Here is a 17470-nt window from a genome sequence, read left to right as displayed (position 1 = left end):
AAAAATATTTATAAACAGCATAGGTATAGTGATAATTCAATTTAGACGGCAACTAATTGAATAAGGTTACTGGCACAAACGTACGTGCACACGTCAATGTTCTTCATTGACACATCTCTGAAAGCTTGCACGCTCAAGCAGAAGGTAGACGAAGTTATATATAGCCGTCTATGGAGAAAACTCAGAAAAGCGAGCGAGACATCATTACCAAACTAGACGAAGTCCAAGTCAGTCCATTTGACCAAACCTAACCATACATCAGCTTCAACCATTAATTTGGGAAGCTTCTGAAAGTTCTCATCTTATCCTCCCCCATGTACGTCCTGCACTATTGCTTCAGTAATCCGATCCCTAACATAACGCCGCCGCGCCCATAAGTAGCGATTCCCAGCTCAGCAAGAAGTTCACAGCACCAACCAACCTGCAGCACAAGATGAAGCTTCGCGTCGCCGCGGTCGCTTCCCTCCTGGCCCTGGCCGCGGCCGCGTCGGCGGCCGGCGCCGTCACGTTCGACGCGACGAACACGGCGTCGGACACCCCCGGCGGCGCACGGTTCGACCAGGCCGTCGGCGTCGACTACGCCGAGCAGGTCCTCTCCGACGCGTCCGCCTTCGTCTGGAGCACCTTCAACCAGCCCAGCCCCGCCGACCGCAGGCCGGTGGACGCTGTCACCCTCGTCGTCGAGGACATCGGCGGCGTGGCCTTCACCGGCGGCAGCGGCATCCACCTCAGCGCCCAGTACGTCGGCGGCTACTCCGGCGACGTCAAGACCGAGGTAGCACGTCTCCCCTAGGCTCCTAGCTTAGCTAGGTACACATCACGAGGCGTCTCAGCTGTTTGCTTGAGCATCTGTGTCTGCACCTTTGGCCTGCTAGGTGACCGGAGTGCTGTACCACGAGGTGGTGCACGTCTGGCAATGGGGTCTGCAGGACTACGGGGCGCACCCGGGGATCTTCGAGGGCATCGCCGACTTCGTGCGGCTCAAGGCGGGGGACGCGCCGGCGCACTGGAGGCAGCCGGGGCAGGGCGACCGGTGGGATCAGGGCTACGACGTCACGGCGAGGTTCCTGGACTACTGCGACTCGCTGCAGCCGGGCTTCGTGGCGCAGCTCAACGCCAAGCTCAAGGACGGCTACAGCGAAGACTACTTCCTGCAGATCCTGGGCAAGAACGTGCAGCAGCTGTGGCAGGACTACAAGGCAAAGTACGGGGGCTGATGACATGTGGATAGGTGATCCGTGGTCAACAGTCAACTAAGTCAATGGCTAGCTTGGTGTGATGGTTGAATACTTGAATAAGATGTTTGTTGACCACCTCGCAACAAACTACTATTGCTTAATGAATGATCAATAATATACATGTCATGTGTTGACGTTTTTTCTAATTTGAAAAAAAAGACATGCATAAAAGGCATATTCTTGGTCGATTTGTAAACTTGTAATGGAAATATTATTTTGAGCTTCAAGTATATAATTTTTTTTGAGTCGCTTCAAGTATATGAATTAGATTTGCCCAGCTCACGGTCATTGCTAGGGCCGCTAGTCATGCAGGATTGGGGGAAAACCATACATGGAATTTGGAAAGAAGAGCGACAAACAAGAGACAAAGAAAGGAAAAGCGTATGGGATGGAGCCAGGAGCCCAGGAGGAAAAAGGACAGGAGACGGCCCAGGTTGACTGCGGTTTTTTTATTTTTATATTTTCGTTTTTTACAAAAATATATTTTCGTTTTCGAAATTTATAGAAATATACCCCGGCCACCCCGCTGCCGGGCGGCAGGGGCTTTTCTGCAAAAATTTTCGTTGAGAATTTGCTCTGAGGCTCCTGGAGGACCGGTCGCCCGGCAACGGAGCGGCCGGCCCCCGAGGCCGCCCGGCAGCGGGACGACCGCCTCCCCAAGGCCGGCCCTCATTTGCTTCACCAAAAATTTAGAAAAAAATTCTCGGTTTGTCGTAATACTATTTATATAACATATAATGGTCTAACAGTTCATTAGTACTGTAAAAGTGTGCTTGCATTGCAAGGTAGCATAAACGAAGTTTGAGTACAAAATATGAAAACCAAGACGACAGGTCCATAATAACAATAGAGAAACAAGTGGCAACAACTAATCACTCCTATCGTGCCGACCTCTCTTACGTTGTGCGTGTACGTGATCTGTAGGGTAGCTATGACGGTCCGGTGGCCTCACGTCTCTGGATAGGACAAGTACCCTATCCACACAGTGGCCGTGTGAGTTGTTGAACATGATGTACCCAAACAACCACAACAGGTGTGCCTCGAGTGATCTAGTCATGCTGTAGTCATCAGCATCGGCTGCCAACAGGTCCGGCTGCAATGAAGTACGAACATTGAGAATAAGAAACACATGAGATATTTCAAAGCTATAAAATATATCAACACATCGTTTTATAGGAAGTTGTACCTGGAACTGTAGGAGCCATGACTTCGAAGGGCCTTTCGACTGTGGGTGCTCATTGAAGTCTTCAAGATCAATCGTGGTGGCAACACCTGCAAAACGTTGCTCAAGGTCCTCACGTTGCTCAAGGTCCTCCAGCCACGTAGAAGGTACCACGCGGAGCCCGACAACGTCCCCGGTGATAGAAAGGCCAAGCAGCATCGCAACATCCTACAGGGTCGGTGCCATCTCCCCACAAGGGAGGTGGAACGTGTGTGTCTCAGATCTCCATCTGCCAACATGAGCTGAAAGTAGATACCTGTCTAGCTTCATCAAGCACTCTCAAACAAGGCGAGCCACAGTAAGAAGACCTGCCTCGCTCAGCCTGCATCATATAGTGCACAAACGTTAGTACATTATATAACGAAATGTATAACGGACGAAAACAGAAAACAGACGACATATCACCTGAGACATATCACCTGAGCACCCATCGTGGGTCTACAGGAACCAACTCTGCAGGTGGATGTGGACGCAGCACGTTGAATTGTTGGTGCTGAACCACAGCAAAAAAGGACCGGTGACCCGAGTCTATTGTTGGGTCCAGCAACGCAGGAGTAACCCCGGTCATACCTACCACGTAAGATCAAAACAATGCAATACAATCACACACATCTAAATTAAATAGTACCATTGTATAACACTATATGTCCATACATAATGAAATTATATTGTTACATGCTACCATCTGGTTCAACTACACATACATACATAATAAAATTATATTGTTACATACTACCATCTGGTTCAAATACATATCCATACATAACTGAACCTAAATCCTTAATCTAACACTAATCACTATTAATATTAATTAAAATGATTGCTAATCTACTGTGTCAACGCTAATCACTACAAGTAACTACACCTAAACTAGAAATCTGGTTTTGACCTTACTCACTATAGTAACTGATTGCTAATCTACTGTGTTAACAAAAATAATTACAACATAATCTATTTGTAAAGTGTAGAAAATTTTGGTTACTTGCAGTTGCCGGCTTAAAAATCCGACAAGACTTCGCCGCTTTGCCTCTCCCTCCCTCTCTCTCTTTTCTTTTTTTCTGGATTTTTAGTGAGACAAATAAGGGGGTGGGGGGCAGCCAACCCTTATATAGGGCCGGAGGAGGCGGTCGTCCCGCTGCCGGGCGGCCGGCGCCTGCCGCCCCGCTGCCGGGCGGTCTTGGGGGCTGGACGCCCCGCTGTCGGGCGACCGGTCCTTCAGGGGCTTCAATGCAAATTTTCCGTGAAAATTTTTGCAGAAAAACCCCTGCCGTTCTGCAGCGGGGCGGCTGGGGTATATTCCTGTAAATTTTGAAAACGAAAATATATTTTTATAAAAAACGAAAATAAAAAATATAAAAATAAAAAACCCGCCAGGTTGACCCCAGTCGTGGCTCCGGGCCCCATGACTCCGCACTCCGGCCAAGACCGCCTCTTCCAGTCTTCCTCTTCCTTCTCCTGGACCCTTTTCCCTCCGCAGCAAGCTCGTTCTTGGCGAGGGGGAGAAGAAAATCAGTTTAGATCTACCGCTTCGGCTCATCAGGAGGTGAAGTAACACAGGCCTCCGCTCACGGTCCTCCGAGGGGGCAATGCAAGAGCAGCCTCCTTTTGTTTAGCACTTGCATATTTAGTTTTCATCTCGATTCGCGTGTTCCTATCGACTTCTCCGGATGAACACATGAAAGAAACGACTCCTTTCCAGCTATCCTGATTCCTCGAGTAGCGCTTTCCAGTTCTTGAACAGGTTCAAGGTTCTATATGCTGTTGAGTTTTTTTTCGGATCTGTTTTTTGTTTTCCACCAGGAGTTGTGCTCGAGTCGTTTTATAATCCGATATGTTTCCATCTCTTAGACGGTCAGAAGCCTCATCGTAGCACTTTTCTTATGGTGTTTTTTGTCCTGTGCGGATTTTTCAGCTAGGGTTTTATGCTAAAATCACTTTTTTTTGCAGCATATTATAGTTGCTGATGCCATATTGCATTGAGATATAACCACATCTTTGATCCAAAATCATGTTATTCTAGTTTTCTTATAATACACCACATAGTGGCGGCTATTGGAACTCGCATTAGCATTTCTTATTCCTTTCTCCAAGCTCTGCATTTGATGCAAAATCACTGCCAATATTTACACAAAAAATAGAAGAAATTTCATCCCGAAATAACTTTACAACCGATTCCGTTTCATCCCCCAAAACACAAAACTGAGAAATTTCGACGTGTTAAAACCTCATGTTTAGTGAGCACTTTATGATGGGAAAGCAGCCATAGTCCATAAGGTTTCAGATTTTCAGATTCATGGTGAAAAATTTATTATTGAGCATGCTTAAACTTCTCCGATTATGGGATTAATGACATATATACAGTACAAAGATTGGTCACTATTTCCTTTTTGTCTCTACGCTAACTTGCAGCAGCACGTATATGCAGCATAAGCTTCAGGCGCTCAAGGCCAAGATGGGTTCAGCTGATGATGAGTTCACCCCACTGTCTCAGTTAACCATAGGAATGAACAAATGTAGAGTCCGTGTGCGCATCTCGCGGCTGTGGGAGTCTTTCAATCCAAAAAATGACATATCATTCGGCCTTGACAGCCTTCTGATCGATGATCAGGTAATACATTCCCTATCTTACGTTGAACACTAAATGGCTGATCACATTGCTTGCTGACTACTAATTTTAAATTGCCATCCCTTGAGTTTTCAACACATTGATTCTTCTAGTTTTTTTTCACTTATAGGGTGAAACTATGCAGGCGCGTGTGCTTCCCGATGATATTGATCAGTTTGAAGATCAGCTAGTTGAAGGGGGGGTATATGCCTTGTCGAATTTTACAATTGAGGATACAAGGGAAAGCTACATGACCTGTAGCAATGAGTTGACTATGTACTTTGGAGGGCAGACGGTTGTCAATGAGATAGAAGATACTGATTTGATACCCCTCTACAGCTTTGAGTTCATTAATTTTAAGGATCTCCGTTCTAGGTGTGATGACGTTAGCATATTGACAGGTACATTCTTCTGGAACTGAAAATTCGATCAGAGTTAGACTGCCACATGTGTATAGCATTATTTTTCTTACATGCCCTGATATAAATTATGCAGATGTTTTGGGTCACATAATATATGTTGGGGAGCTAGAGGAGGTCTGGAGCAAATCCCGTCTTATAAAAATTTGCAATGCAAGAATTCAAAATTTGAGGTAATGGAATACAGTTCATCCTTTCGTATGATTAATGTCCCTTGAGTCTCCTCATGGGTGGATTTACCATTTACAGCGGAAGGGAATTGAGTATCACGTTGTATGGAGATATTGCTTGTGGTTTTGCTGAGGATATGCACGAGAAAGGCCAAGAAGCCTCAGTTGTTGCTGTTTTTGCAGGGATGCGCGTTGAATCCTCACATTCAGGTTAGTCCTTGATCCACCCTTTCACCCATCGGCTTCTACCATGTGATGCTGTCGAACTATATTTAGTTTATTTTCTTGTAAAGTGTTAGTCTGTCTATTATTCAATGCAATCATAGTGCGTACTGAAATCATTTGGTGCCATATGTTCTAAAGTAGTGATCTTTTGGTGTTATAGTTTGCTCTACAACGTGTTCAGATTACTATCTAGATTTGGAAATACCAGAGGTGCAGAATTCTGTGCGAAGTGAGTGAGTTTCATAAGTTCATAACTTACGTTGATGATTGATCTAAGCTAGCACATGGCTAACTGGTTTGTGTGCATGCAGTTTGTGCATTCAGCAGGAAAACCCAGTTCCGAAAAAAAGTCCAGCTCAGAAGTTAGCCGAGAATTGGCGAACAATTGAACAGCTAAAAAGCCTCGATCCAGAGGAGTATGACGAGGTAAATTAAGTTGTTGCTCTTCTCGTGTGCAAAGTTATCTGTTTTACTCACATATTTGTCTTCACTTGTAGGATACCTCATTTTTGTGCAGAGTCTCCCTGATAGATATAGATTGCAGCAACGGCTGGTGTTATCTTGGATGCGACACCTGTCAAAAGTCAATGTACAGGGCCCCAAGGAAATACAAGTGCAGCCGATGTGGCCCGATTAAGAGACCAATTCAATGGTATGCTGCCATTGCCACATTGGTTCTCAATTTTTTTTACTTGCTCAATTCATAAGTTGCTAATTACCACTCCGCTATTCTGGGCATGTAAGGTACAAGCTGAAGACGAAGGTGCAAGATGCCACCGGCACAATGGACTTGATGATCTTCTGTGAGCTGGCTGAAGAGCTGGTCGGTGTCTCCGCGGAGGAGCTCGTTGATGAGATTGAGGATGATGATGAGTGGTACACCCTGCCAGAAGAAATCGAGGATCTTCTTGGATCGACCCACACTTTCCAAGTATTTGACAAGTATGGGAGCAGGAGCTGGTCGGTGAGGTCAATCATGGATGACGTTAGTGTCCCAGTCCCTGCTGGAACCACTGCCCAATGCAAGGAGGAACCTGTCCCTGAGGGCAGCATTAACATGGCAATCCCTACTCCAATCACTACTCAATGCAAGGAGGAGCCTGTCCATGAGGGCAGCATCAACGTGGCGATCTGTACTCCAGTCACTACTCAATGCAAGGAGGAGCTTGTCCATGGGGGCAGCATCAACTTGGCGATCCGTAATCCCGTCACTACTCAATGCAAGGAGGAGCCTGTCCATGAGGACAGCATCAACGTGGCGATCTGTACTCCAGTCACTACTCAATGCAAGGAGGAGCTTGTCCATGAGGCGATCCCTACTCCAGTGACTGCTCAATGCAAGGAGGAGCCTGTTCCTGAGGGCTGCACTACCACGGCAGAAGCAAGGTCGGAGTCCACTCAGCTGCAGAAGCCTAACAAGCGTCTGCGAGGGGACGACTGGGTCAACTAACTCACTAGACCATGCTGTGACTAGTTTTAGCGTATCTAGGCTAATGCATCCTCTAGGATTAGGCAATGGATCCTTTTGTTCTCTTTCTTAGTACCTCGGAACATCTCTATCTACTGCTGTGACTCGATCTGGTGTTAGTGCTGGGTGACCTGAACCCGTTGAACCCTTTTGAACATTGCTTCCCTTATCATTGTACATAATGGAAAAGGGTAGTGTTAGCTGGTTTGTGTGCTTTATTAGCACCTCTATGTACACGGTGCTCATGGGTTTAGAAACATGTTTTACCATGCAAGCTTTTCCAACCCCAAAATCTGATCAGTACTGTTGACTATTGGGTAATTATTACTTTGTGAAATTATTTGCACAGGTAAACCTGTATTTCCGTTACTGGCATGGACATATGTTTGTTTCTAGGTCCCTGTGCCGTCTGCAACAAGAAGCGTACTCGTCAGTGTCGTCACGCATGATCGACGTTGCTGACACTCAAATGCAAAAGGATACATCCCCACCAGTTTATGCTTGTAATTTGAGTCCACGCCCTGTTAACACGTAACGTAGATCACAAAAGCCATAGATACTGTGCTTTATGCTAATGGTCAAATGGCTCCATCCATGTGCAGAGGAAATATACATGATGCACACGTCATTGATCTTCATTGTAGCAAACTTACAATCAAATTTTCTGCTACATATCTGTCGTGTGCGTGTTGACTCAACTCGGCAAACCTACAACCAAACCAAGCGTGTACTTTTTGTGGAGAAATGTGCATGGCCTAACATCTAGAAACTTATCGCTTGCCGACTTGCCGTCAATGGAGAAGAGAAAGGACGACACATCTACTGATCTACGGGCTTTCTTCCACGCAAAAGTTCTCCAGATGGCATGACCAAACAAAACTGGAACGAGTCCGAGTCAGCCCATTTTTGACCAAATCAAGTCCTGCATCAGCTTCAATCTGGTTGAGAAATTTCTCACCATACGCTCTATAAATAAACAGCCACGCACAAGTAGATGATCACAGCAGGAAGCAGCAGGCTTAAGATGAAGCTTGACGTCGCCACGTTCGCTTCCCTCCTGGCCCTGGCCGCGGCCGCGTCGGCGGCCGGCGCCGTCACGTTCGACGCGACGAACACGGCGTCCAGCACCCCCGGCGGCCGGCGCTTCGACCAGGCCGTCGGCCTCGGCTACGCCAAGCGGGTCCTCTCCGACGCGTCCACCTTCATCTGGAGCACCTTCAACCAGCGCAGCGCCGCCGGGCGCAAGCCCGTGGACGCGGTCACCCTCGTCGTCGAGGACATCGACGGCGTCGCGTTCACGAGCGCCAACGGCATCCACCTCAGCGCCCGGTACGTCGGCGGCTACTCGTCCGGCGACGTGCAGGCCGAGGTGACCGGCGTGCTGTACCACGAGGCGACGCACGTGTGGCAGTGGGACGGGCGGGGGAGGGCGAACGGCGGCCTCATCGAGGGCATCGCCGACTACGTGCGGCTCAAGGCCGGGTACGCGCCGGGGCACTGGGTGAAGCCGGGGCAGGGCGACCGGTGGGACCAGGGCTACGACGTCACGGCGAGGTTCCTGGACTACTGCGACTCGCTGAAGCCGGGGTTCGTGGCGCTGCTCAACGCCAAGATGAAGGACGGCTACAGCGACGACTTCTTCGCGCAGATCACGGGGAAGAGCGTGCAGCAGCTGTGGCAGGACTACAAGAAGAAGTATGGGGGCTGATGTGGATAGAGGTGGTCCATGGTCAACACGTACGTCTAGTATGACGTGGCAAAGTTGAATAAGGTGTTTGTTGCCCATCTCAGTGTACTGTTGCTTACTATGCTGAATAGTAATAACGTTGAAAATGCCTTGATGCCAGTTTGTGATGTGAAATAAAAGGAAATAAAAGGATATATATATGAAATAAAAGGAAATAAAAGGATATATATATAAAATAAAGCTCTCGATAAGGTATTGAGCGTGGAACAACTGCTCCTGCTCATTTGAAAGTCCAAATGTTTACGGCACCACAACACGTTTGCCCGCCGCTCTGTGCCGGTTGAAAAGTTGGATTCAAACGACCATACTTCTTCCGTCTTCAAAGGTAAAGCGTTCTGGATTTTCACACAGATTATGAAGATAGAGAAAAGACAAATGTACTTTTCATTAGTGAATTATTCAGTTAATCAATTGCTTATTTTTCAGTACCCGCACCAAACCAAAAAGATTAGCATGCCTTTTTTACTTCCTAGCCCACCTCAATTATTTTTTTTCACAAAACTACCACCAAAACTAAGGGGATTATCATATCTTTATGTCCAACGGATTCTAGAATACTTTATATTTGGGTACAAATTTAAAACCCTTTAATATCTAACATTCCAGGATGAAGGGTGTAACTGTTGAAATTATAGTCGTTTAATTAGTGCAGATTAGCCATGGTGCCAGTGATACTTGTATGCCTATGTCGATCCGCCCGGGCGCGTGGTTGCCCTGCTCACATTTCCTCACCGTTTGCCTTAGGCGTTCGGGTATTTCGGATCCGGTAATTCGGATAATAGAAAATTCGGGTATCTAGAAATGCTACCCAAAATTGATTCGAAAAAAAGGGATATCTGAAATTTCAGATACCTGAAATATCGGGTTTGGATTCGGGTTTTCCTGAAATACCCGATCAACTACTAAATCTTTGTCTCTCCCATTAGGCAACAAATAAAAAAGGGGATAAAATGCAAAAGTAAGATCAACATATCACTGTTATTGCACAAATGAAATGAACAAGTAATCAACAAATCAAACAAATAAATTTCTTATTGGGTTGTTGGGTCAAGTGAGTGGATTAGGCTATAATCTACTGAGTTTTCAATAAAGTTCGGGTAATTCTTATATCGGGATTGAAAACCCGAATTATTCGAATTAAATTCAGGTTTCTTAACTTTCTACTTGATATAGTGATCGGGTATATCGGATTAGAGTAATTCAAGATCGAATTCGGGTAATTCAGGTTCGAGGTTCGGCTTCGGAAAATTGTAACCACCTCTACTCACCGTGATCCTCGAGAGTCAAGACCCCCCTCTACTCACCGTGATCCTCGAGAGTCAAGACCCCATCCATACTGGGCCTCTCCGAGTCCGAGACGGTGTTCAAGGTCACCCTCACCCACTGGGGACGGTGTGGGAGCGTGTGTAGCGAAAATGGCCTCTCATGCCATATTTCAATATAATGTTTTGGCGATTGATGACACACACAACACTTGGACTAATGTGATTGTTAAGATAACTATTCTCAGGCTTTTAGGTTCAAGTGATGACAAAGAGAAGAGAGGCGTAGCAAGGCCCGAAGGGCCACCCCTATGGGGGTTCCGCTACCCGGTTAGCGGACGGGGGTCGAGGGGGAGCCGCCCCTCGCGGGTCTCAGGGCAGCGCCCTGAAACCTCTTCGGTCCAAAGGACAAGAATCGAAGAGAATGTGAAGAAATTCAATACACCGGTTGAACCGATGTTAAGGAAAAGACATACGCCGGTGTAATTGTCCAGAAGCTGGAAACTGAAGATACACTCACCGGATTAACCGACGTTGAAGAAAATGCATACGTCGGTGCATTGCCAAACAAAGACCGATGAAAATACATACACCGGTTGAACCGACGACGCATCGGTCAATTGCATCGGTTCAGTTGTCCAGAGAGGTGGTTTTTGGAGGAACGTGAAGAAGTTACAATCACCGGTTAAACCGACGCTAATTTTACATACACCGGTTGATTGCATCGGTCAAACCGGCGATACACCGGTTAATTGCTAACGGCTAGTTTTTCACGTAGCAGTTTACATACACCGGTTAAACCGATGATGGCTTTTGGGGTACGTCGGATTAACCAGCGTGACGCAGTTTTCTGGCAGCTTTTCTCCAACGGCTATATTTGCTTGTGCTGCCTATATATACCCCCAAGGCCGGGTCATTTGAGAGTGCTGTTGTTCAAGGAAGCATACAAGAGCTAAAGATCATCTCCAACCACCATAGAGCTTCATTGTACATCATATAGACTTAAGCACACTTGTGAGAGTGCTTAGTGCTTGTTTAGGCTTAGTTCTTGAGAGAACTAGCTTGAGAGAAAGTCTTGCTGCGGCAAGCAACTTGTGTACTCGTCGTGTGACCAACGGCGGAACCAGGGGGGGCGAGCAGGGGCCACGGCCCCCCCTAAAATCAGTGAAAATTTTTAACCCCCACCTATATTCTAAAGCCTAACACAAAGGTCAATCAATGCAACGATGCTTTGTACTTAAGTTTTTCGGCCATCGTCCTTAACAAACCCAACAACACATATTGAACAGTGCACGTATACACATCTACCTAGGCAGCTAGCTAAATACTAGTCAAATCCAACCCGAAGACTCCAATATTACTCCCTCCGTCACCAAATATAAGGCATTCTGGAGTTTTTAGAATAAATTATGGCTATATAAAAGACTCTCCTACCCCTAATTACCCTAATTATTAAGTATTGGGACTCTATTTGGTTAACTAAATATGTGCTAATAATTAAAGTAGCATGACATTTCTGTTCGCCGATGGCAAAGCGCCGACGGCAGCTACAGGGACGGCGAAGCCCTTGTTTGCCGTGTGTCAAAAGTCGCGCACACGGCGAACCTTTTCGCCGTGTGTATATATAGGCGCACGGCGAAAAAAAGCGAGAAGACGCCGTCCGGGCTAGCTGACGGCGTCGGCGTCTGTTCGCCGTGTGTCTGCACCGTGGACACACGGTGAACTTTCAGACTTCGCCGTGTGTCCTTGGTTCTGGCACACGGCGAAGAGCAAGGTTTGCCGTGTGCTGGCCCTTGGCACACGGCGAAGAGTAAGGTTTCCTGTGTGTTTTTGCTTTGCCGTGTGTTCTTCTGGCGACACACGGTAAAAGAGGTCTTCGTCGTGTGCCCGAAATAATGCACACGGCGAAGATTCTAGCACACGGCAAAATACCGTTTTCCGGTAGTGAATACCCTACATTTCTAGAAAACCAAATAAATAATGCGGTTTTCAATCATAATTGGTAGAAATAATTAGGGGTAACAAAGTCATTTGTTTAGATAAGTAATGTGTCTGAAATTTCCTAAAACTACACTCTTTGTGGGACGGAGGGAGTATGTTATAATTTTTTTTAGAAAACATGGTCAAACTAAAAAAACGAAGACATTTGATATTATTTTATGAAAGAAAGAGAATACAAATTCGCAATACGTCTGCGAAGTTGTAAAGTGCAAACAGAACATATGTAAAGCATTTTTTCTATCTAAAATATTAGGAACACGTATATATATCTTGATATGTTTCTCACGTATAGTATAAAGTATCTGCTCGGCCCCCCTTATTCAAAATTTCTGGTTCCGCCGCTGCGTGTGACCCTCCGACTTGGTGTGGAATGGCAACGACACTTTGTGCGGGGAAGGAGGCCCCTACTTGGTGTTAAAGCTCCAAGATAGTGAAGACGGTGCCGTGGTGACGCTTCGAGATAGACGGTGGCGGTGACCTCGTCTTTGTGACTTGGCGTCACTTAGCCTTTGCTTGTCGGGAGCCTTAGAGGCGTGGCAAGACGGTGATCAAGCGAAGAGACTCGGCATCCCACTTGTTCTTTGTGAGCAAGTGGCCGTGGACGTAGAGAGGGATTTTGGTGTCCTAACCGAACCACGTTAAATCGTGTGTCTTGGTGTCTTCACGGGAGTTTGCATATCCTCTCCCTTACCGCTTTACTTACCGCATTACGTTTCCGCATTTACTCTTTCTTACTTACCTTTACTTTCCTAGTTAGTTTGATTAGGATTAGCTATAGGTTGCAAGTCTTTTGGGGTAAGTAGAGGGTAGCATAGATAAATCTTAGTCATAACTAGCATGTGTAGGACGTGTTAGGTTTATCTTATGCAATTAGATTGAGCCCTAGGATAGAAAAGCGATTAGCGACCCTATTCACCCCTCCCTCTCTAGAGTCGGACACCCCGGTGATCCTTACAGCGTGTCCGGCAGCGACGCGGACCCAGAGCGGTTCGCCTTCGACTCGTCGCCGGCGTACAGGGCGGTCGCCAGCGCGGCCGCAGGTGTCCCGACACGATCCCGCGCTGAATTAGTAGTACCATACGGGAACTCAAGAGTGGGTGCCCCCTGCTCAAACGAAACCCGCACGACCCTGCTGGCGTGCCGAACGGCGCACACACAGGCCCTCCAGTATGGTGACAACGCCGTGCCGGCCACGGCCAGCGATTCCTGGGATATGACGGTTGTGGCATGTGGACAGCGCAGGGTGGAGCTAGAAATTTGTTTTTTTATTATTAGAACGGGCCAGCCATATTAATTTATAGAAAAATTTAATCAAAACTCAAATATTCAATGAAAATTTGGGGACCGCAGGGGGGCAGGCCATGCCCCCTGTCTACGCCCCTGCACACGGCGGGCATGGTGCGACAAGTTTGGGGCAGCTACGACACGGGGCAAAATTATGGGTTACCACTCACCACGTACGGCATATGACACTTATGCCTACGCTTTTTTTTCTTATACTTAAAAGATCACGCTGCTGCCCACTAATAATCCATGTTAAGTTATTTTTTAAGTTAACTGTGACTAAGCTGTTAAGGTACCTAGATTGAGTCTTTGACTCAGCATGCATCCTCGTATTTTTATAGATTTATTTCAAGATTTAATGGACCATATTCTTTCTTTTTATAGGAAGCAAATTTTATTAACTTAAAAGACTCAACAGTATCACTGGCCACTAAATCCTTCATATTGAGTCCTTGACTTTGCATTCATCATAGTATTTTTATAGATTTATTTCAACATTTAATGGACAATATTCTTTCTTATTGATAGGAAAAGAGTTTTCCATTAACTTAAAGACTCAGTGGTATCACTGGCACCAAATCCTCCATGCGGGGAGGCGTGTCCTACCTCACACTCTAGTCTCAGTGGGGTGTATCATCGCACAATTACCAAAACTGAAAACTAGGTAACCGAGGAGGTGGAGTAGTGTCATGGTGGTGATACTCCTTTCACATCCCATGAAACTTCCCCTCCTCTCTCTTCATATTGATTCTACCCTATCAACAAATTTAATGCTCATGATATTACTATGACACTTTTATTGAGACTGACCTAAGGTATGAACAAGTATGCATGCATGTATATTTTGTACTTTATTTTAAAAAAATTAAAAAATATAGTTAAGTCCAGAAATCATGAAAATTAAAAAAAAAATATTGTGCGAGTATTTTTTAGAAAAAAATTAAAATATTTTAAATTGTACTTATTTATGTAGCAAAATATTTCTACCTTTCTTTAAAATTATTAGCTATCTTTCTATAATTTACCCTAGAGGAGGGTCTAGTATATATAGTCGCATGTGGCACAATTGTAACCCCAAATTTATTTGGAGAAATACCAAGTACATATACCCCAAAGTATACTCTATATATAGACACATCATATGCAATCCTTTGATCATTAAAGTCCATTCGAGACAAAAAAAATCCCATCATTGCAGGCACCATTATATTACTCCCTCTATCTTAAATTATTAGTTGTTTTAGTTTTTCTATATATATAAAATTAAAATATAATTTAGGACGGAGGAAGTATATGCCAGACGCGTATGATGATATGCGATTTTAAAATGAAGTGTGCGATTTCAAAATGAAGTGAGGAAGGTATTCGCTACATCTATGTACCCTTCTTTTCCAAATTTCTATTGATTCGGTGTGCCTGGCAAGTGACGGGGAGGGACAACATGGAACATGGAAGCTGGTTTGATCAGCTAATTAAATTCCCAATTTTCTCTCTCGATCAAAACCCCCGTTCTCACCAGAGATGAACAAGATTTTGATTTCTAGTTGAGCTCATACATCTAAACTGCCGTCGCCACTTATTACCAAATGCACCGTCCATGTTGCGGCCCTATTTAGTTCCCAAAAATTTTCCTACAGTATCCGACACATGCATGGAGCATTAAATACAGTTGAAAAAATAACTAACTACACAGTTCAACTGAAAATGACGTGATAAATCTTTAAAGCTTAATTAGTCCATAATTAAAAATTAATTATTAAATAACAACAGAAATGTAGAGTACCCAAACCCAAAAATTTTCATGAACTAAACACAGACATTAAGTAAAAGAGTTGGGTGCCAGACATTCCCTAGTAGGCCAGCACTCGAGCCGTAGCACACCAGCGCAGCCCTGCAGTGACAGCACGCACCCACGGTGCGCCTTCTTTTCCCCAGCTTTTGACGCCCAGCAGCAGCGCAGCCAGCACTACTACTCTGACCCCGGAATGCAGAGCAAGTCGCGGTAGGCCTCCATTCGTCAAATTTCCCAACCGAGCTAGTGCTCGACTCAGGCCTCGAGTCAACCAAAATGGCTCACACCACCCGACAAAATCTTGGTGACGCCACGTCATCTTCTTGCCCGGCCGCCGTTCCTATTCGAACCCTCGATCGATCACCGTCGCGCTTCATTCCAGCATCGTGCCTACACAGTCGTCTCAGGCGACCAGCGAGATGACGATGATAATTGATAATGAGGCGTCGCGCCGCCGTGGCAGCGATGGCCTCCCTCCTGGCCGCGGCCACCACCGCCGGCGGCGCGGTCACGTTCAGCGCAACGAACGCCACGCCGGGCACGCCGGGTGACAAGCGGTTCGACCGAGACGTCGGGGCTGCGTACGCCAGGAAGGTGCTCTCCGACGTCTTCACCTTCTGCTGAAAGGTCTTCCGCCAGCCGGCCTCCGGCAGCCGCAAGCCCGTCGGCACGGTGACCCTCGTCGTGGAGGACACGGGCCGACGGGCGGCGTGGCCTTCACCAGCGACAACTGCATCCACCTCAGAGTCCCGTACATCGGCAGCAGGGGCGTCCCAGCCAGTCGGGCCCAGTGCGAAATATTAAGATAGGTCCCAGAGACTTAGTAAAAATTAATAGTAGTAATAAGTAATAATATAACATATATGATATATGATATATTATATATATGTGTGCGTGCGCATGCACGTGCGTAATGTAATATTTATAATGGGATATTTCAAAAATTATTGTACATGTTCTTCACTTGAAGAAATTTATTCTTTGGACATTCTTTGAAATAAAATCTTTAACGATGCGCGCATAATCAATCTTCTCCAGCATATCGCTCTCAAGTGCTATCATAGCCAAATTGTTAAGCTTTTCTTGTGTCATTGTAAAATATAAGTAGGACTTTAATAGCTTAAATTTTGAAAAGCTTCGTCCCGCTGATGCAAGAGTCATAGAAATAGTCAGCATAACTCTATATACAATAGTTGCATTTGGAAACAATCATGTCACTTCAAAACTTTCAGAATTTCAACTGGACCCATATTAATATCTTTAGAATTGAAATCTCCAAGGAACCTCAACTCCACATACAGTTCGCTAGTTTTCATCTCTTGTAAGAGCTGCCTCAAAGATGATTTCAAGCTCTTAGTATCCAATGACTTCAATGCTTCAGAAGTAAATTTGGGAATACTATGTGTGACTTCCAAGTGTAATTTGGGCCTCCTTTTGCTACAGATTGAGCTGTAAATTAACGAAATTGAAGCCTCCAATATTACTATAGATATGGTATACTTCATATTTTAGAGGTCCTTTAAATTTGGGGGCCCTGTGCGGGCGCACGGCCCACACGGGCCCAGGGACGCCCCTGTCGGCAGCTACCGGCGACGACTTCTTCACTCAGGGCCTTAGCTTGGTTTGGTAGCACTAGCTAACTTTGACAATTAATTAGAGGTATTAAATAAAGGCAATTTACAAAACTAACTCCACAACTCCTGCGCTACTTCGTGAGACGAATGTAATGAGACCTTTGACTGTATGATTAGATGATGGCTACTGTAGCATTACTGTAGGCAATTATGGATTAATTACTGTCATTAAATTCGTCGCGAAAAGTTGCACACATCTGTGAAAATATTTTGTAAATGAACTTCGTTTAGTACTCCATGCATGTTGTAGCGCAAGTTGTGCTACAGACAACCAAACAAGGCCAGATCACAGGGAAGAGCGTGCAGCGCCTGTTGCAGGACTATAAGAAAAAGTGAAAAAGTATGGACGACGATGAGGTGTTGGCCGTTGGGTAGCTACTAGATTGGCTGGGCTGATTAGCCC

At 45.7% G+C, this 17470-nt stretch overlaps 3 protein-coding genes across 3 annotated transcripts; all 3 read left to right on the top strand.

Moving 5' to 3' along the window:
• The first annotated feature begins 337 nt into the window (after window positions 1-337).
• LOC120687559 lies at window positions 338-1473 on the top strand. The gene is made up of 2 exons (XM_039969573.1): window positions 338-775; window positions 876-1473. The coding sequence occupies exons 1-2, from the start codon at window positions 434-436 to the stop codon at window positions 1215-1217; spliced, it is 684 nt and encodes a 227-aa protein (XP_039825507.1). The 5' UTR covers window positions 338-433; the 3' UTR covers window positions 1218-1473.
• Window positions 1474-3867: 2394 nt separating this feature from the next.
• LOC120692238 lies at window positions 3868-7639 on the top strand. Its single transcript, XM_039975498.1, has 9 exons — window positions 3868-4003; window positions 4870-5068; window positions 5196-5466; window positions 5561-5657; window positions 5734-5864; window positions 6040-6108; window positions 6191-6305; window positions 6377-6531; window positions 6624-7639. Exons 2-7 carry the CDS (start codon window positions 4880-4882, stop codon window positions 6244-6246), a joined length of 813 nt encoding a protein of 270 aa, XP_039831432.1. The 5' UTR covers window positions 3868-4003; window positions 4870-4879; the 3' UTR covers window positions 6247-6305; window positions 6377-6531; window positions 6624-7639.
• Window positions 7640-8339: 700 nt separating this feature from the next.
• Window positions 8340-9235, top strand: LOC120693305. The gene has a single exon (XM_039976729.1). The coding sequence runs from the start codon at window positions 8342-8344 to the stop codon at window positions 9053-9055; it is 714 nt and encodes a 237-aa protein (XP_039832663.1). The 5' UTR covers window positions 8340-8341; the 3' UTR covers window positions 9056-9235.
• The last annotated feature ends 8235 nt before the right edge of the window (window positions 9236-17470 follow it).

Source organism: Panicum virgatum, chromosome 9N (genome assembly GCF_016808335.1).
Source record: "Panicum virgatum strain AP13 chromosome 9N, P.virgatum_v5, whole genome shotgun sequence".
NCBI classification, from domain to species: domain Eukaryota; kingdom Viridiplantae; phylum Streptophyta; class Magnoliopsida; order Poales; family Poaceae; genus Panicum; species Panicum virgatum.
This window is presented reverse-complemented; position numbering and strand designations above follow the sequence as displayed.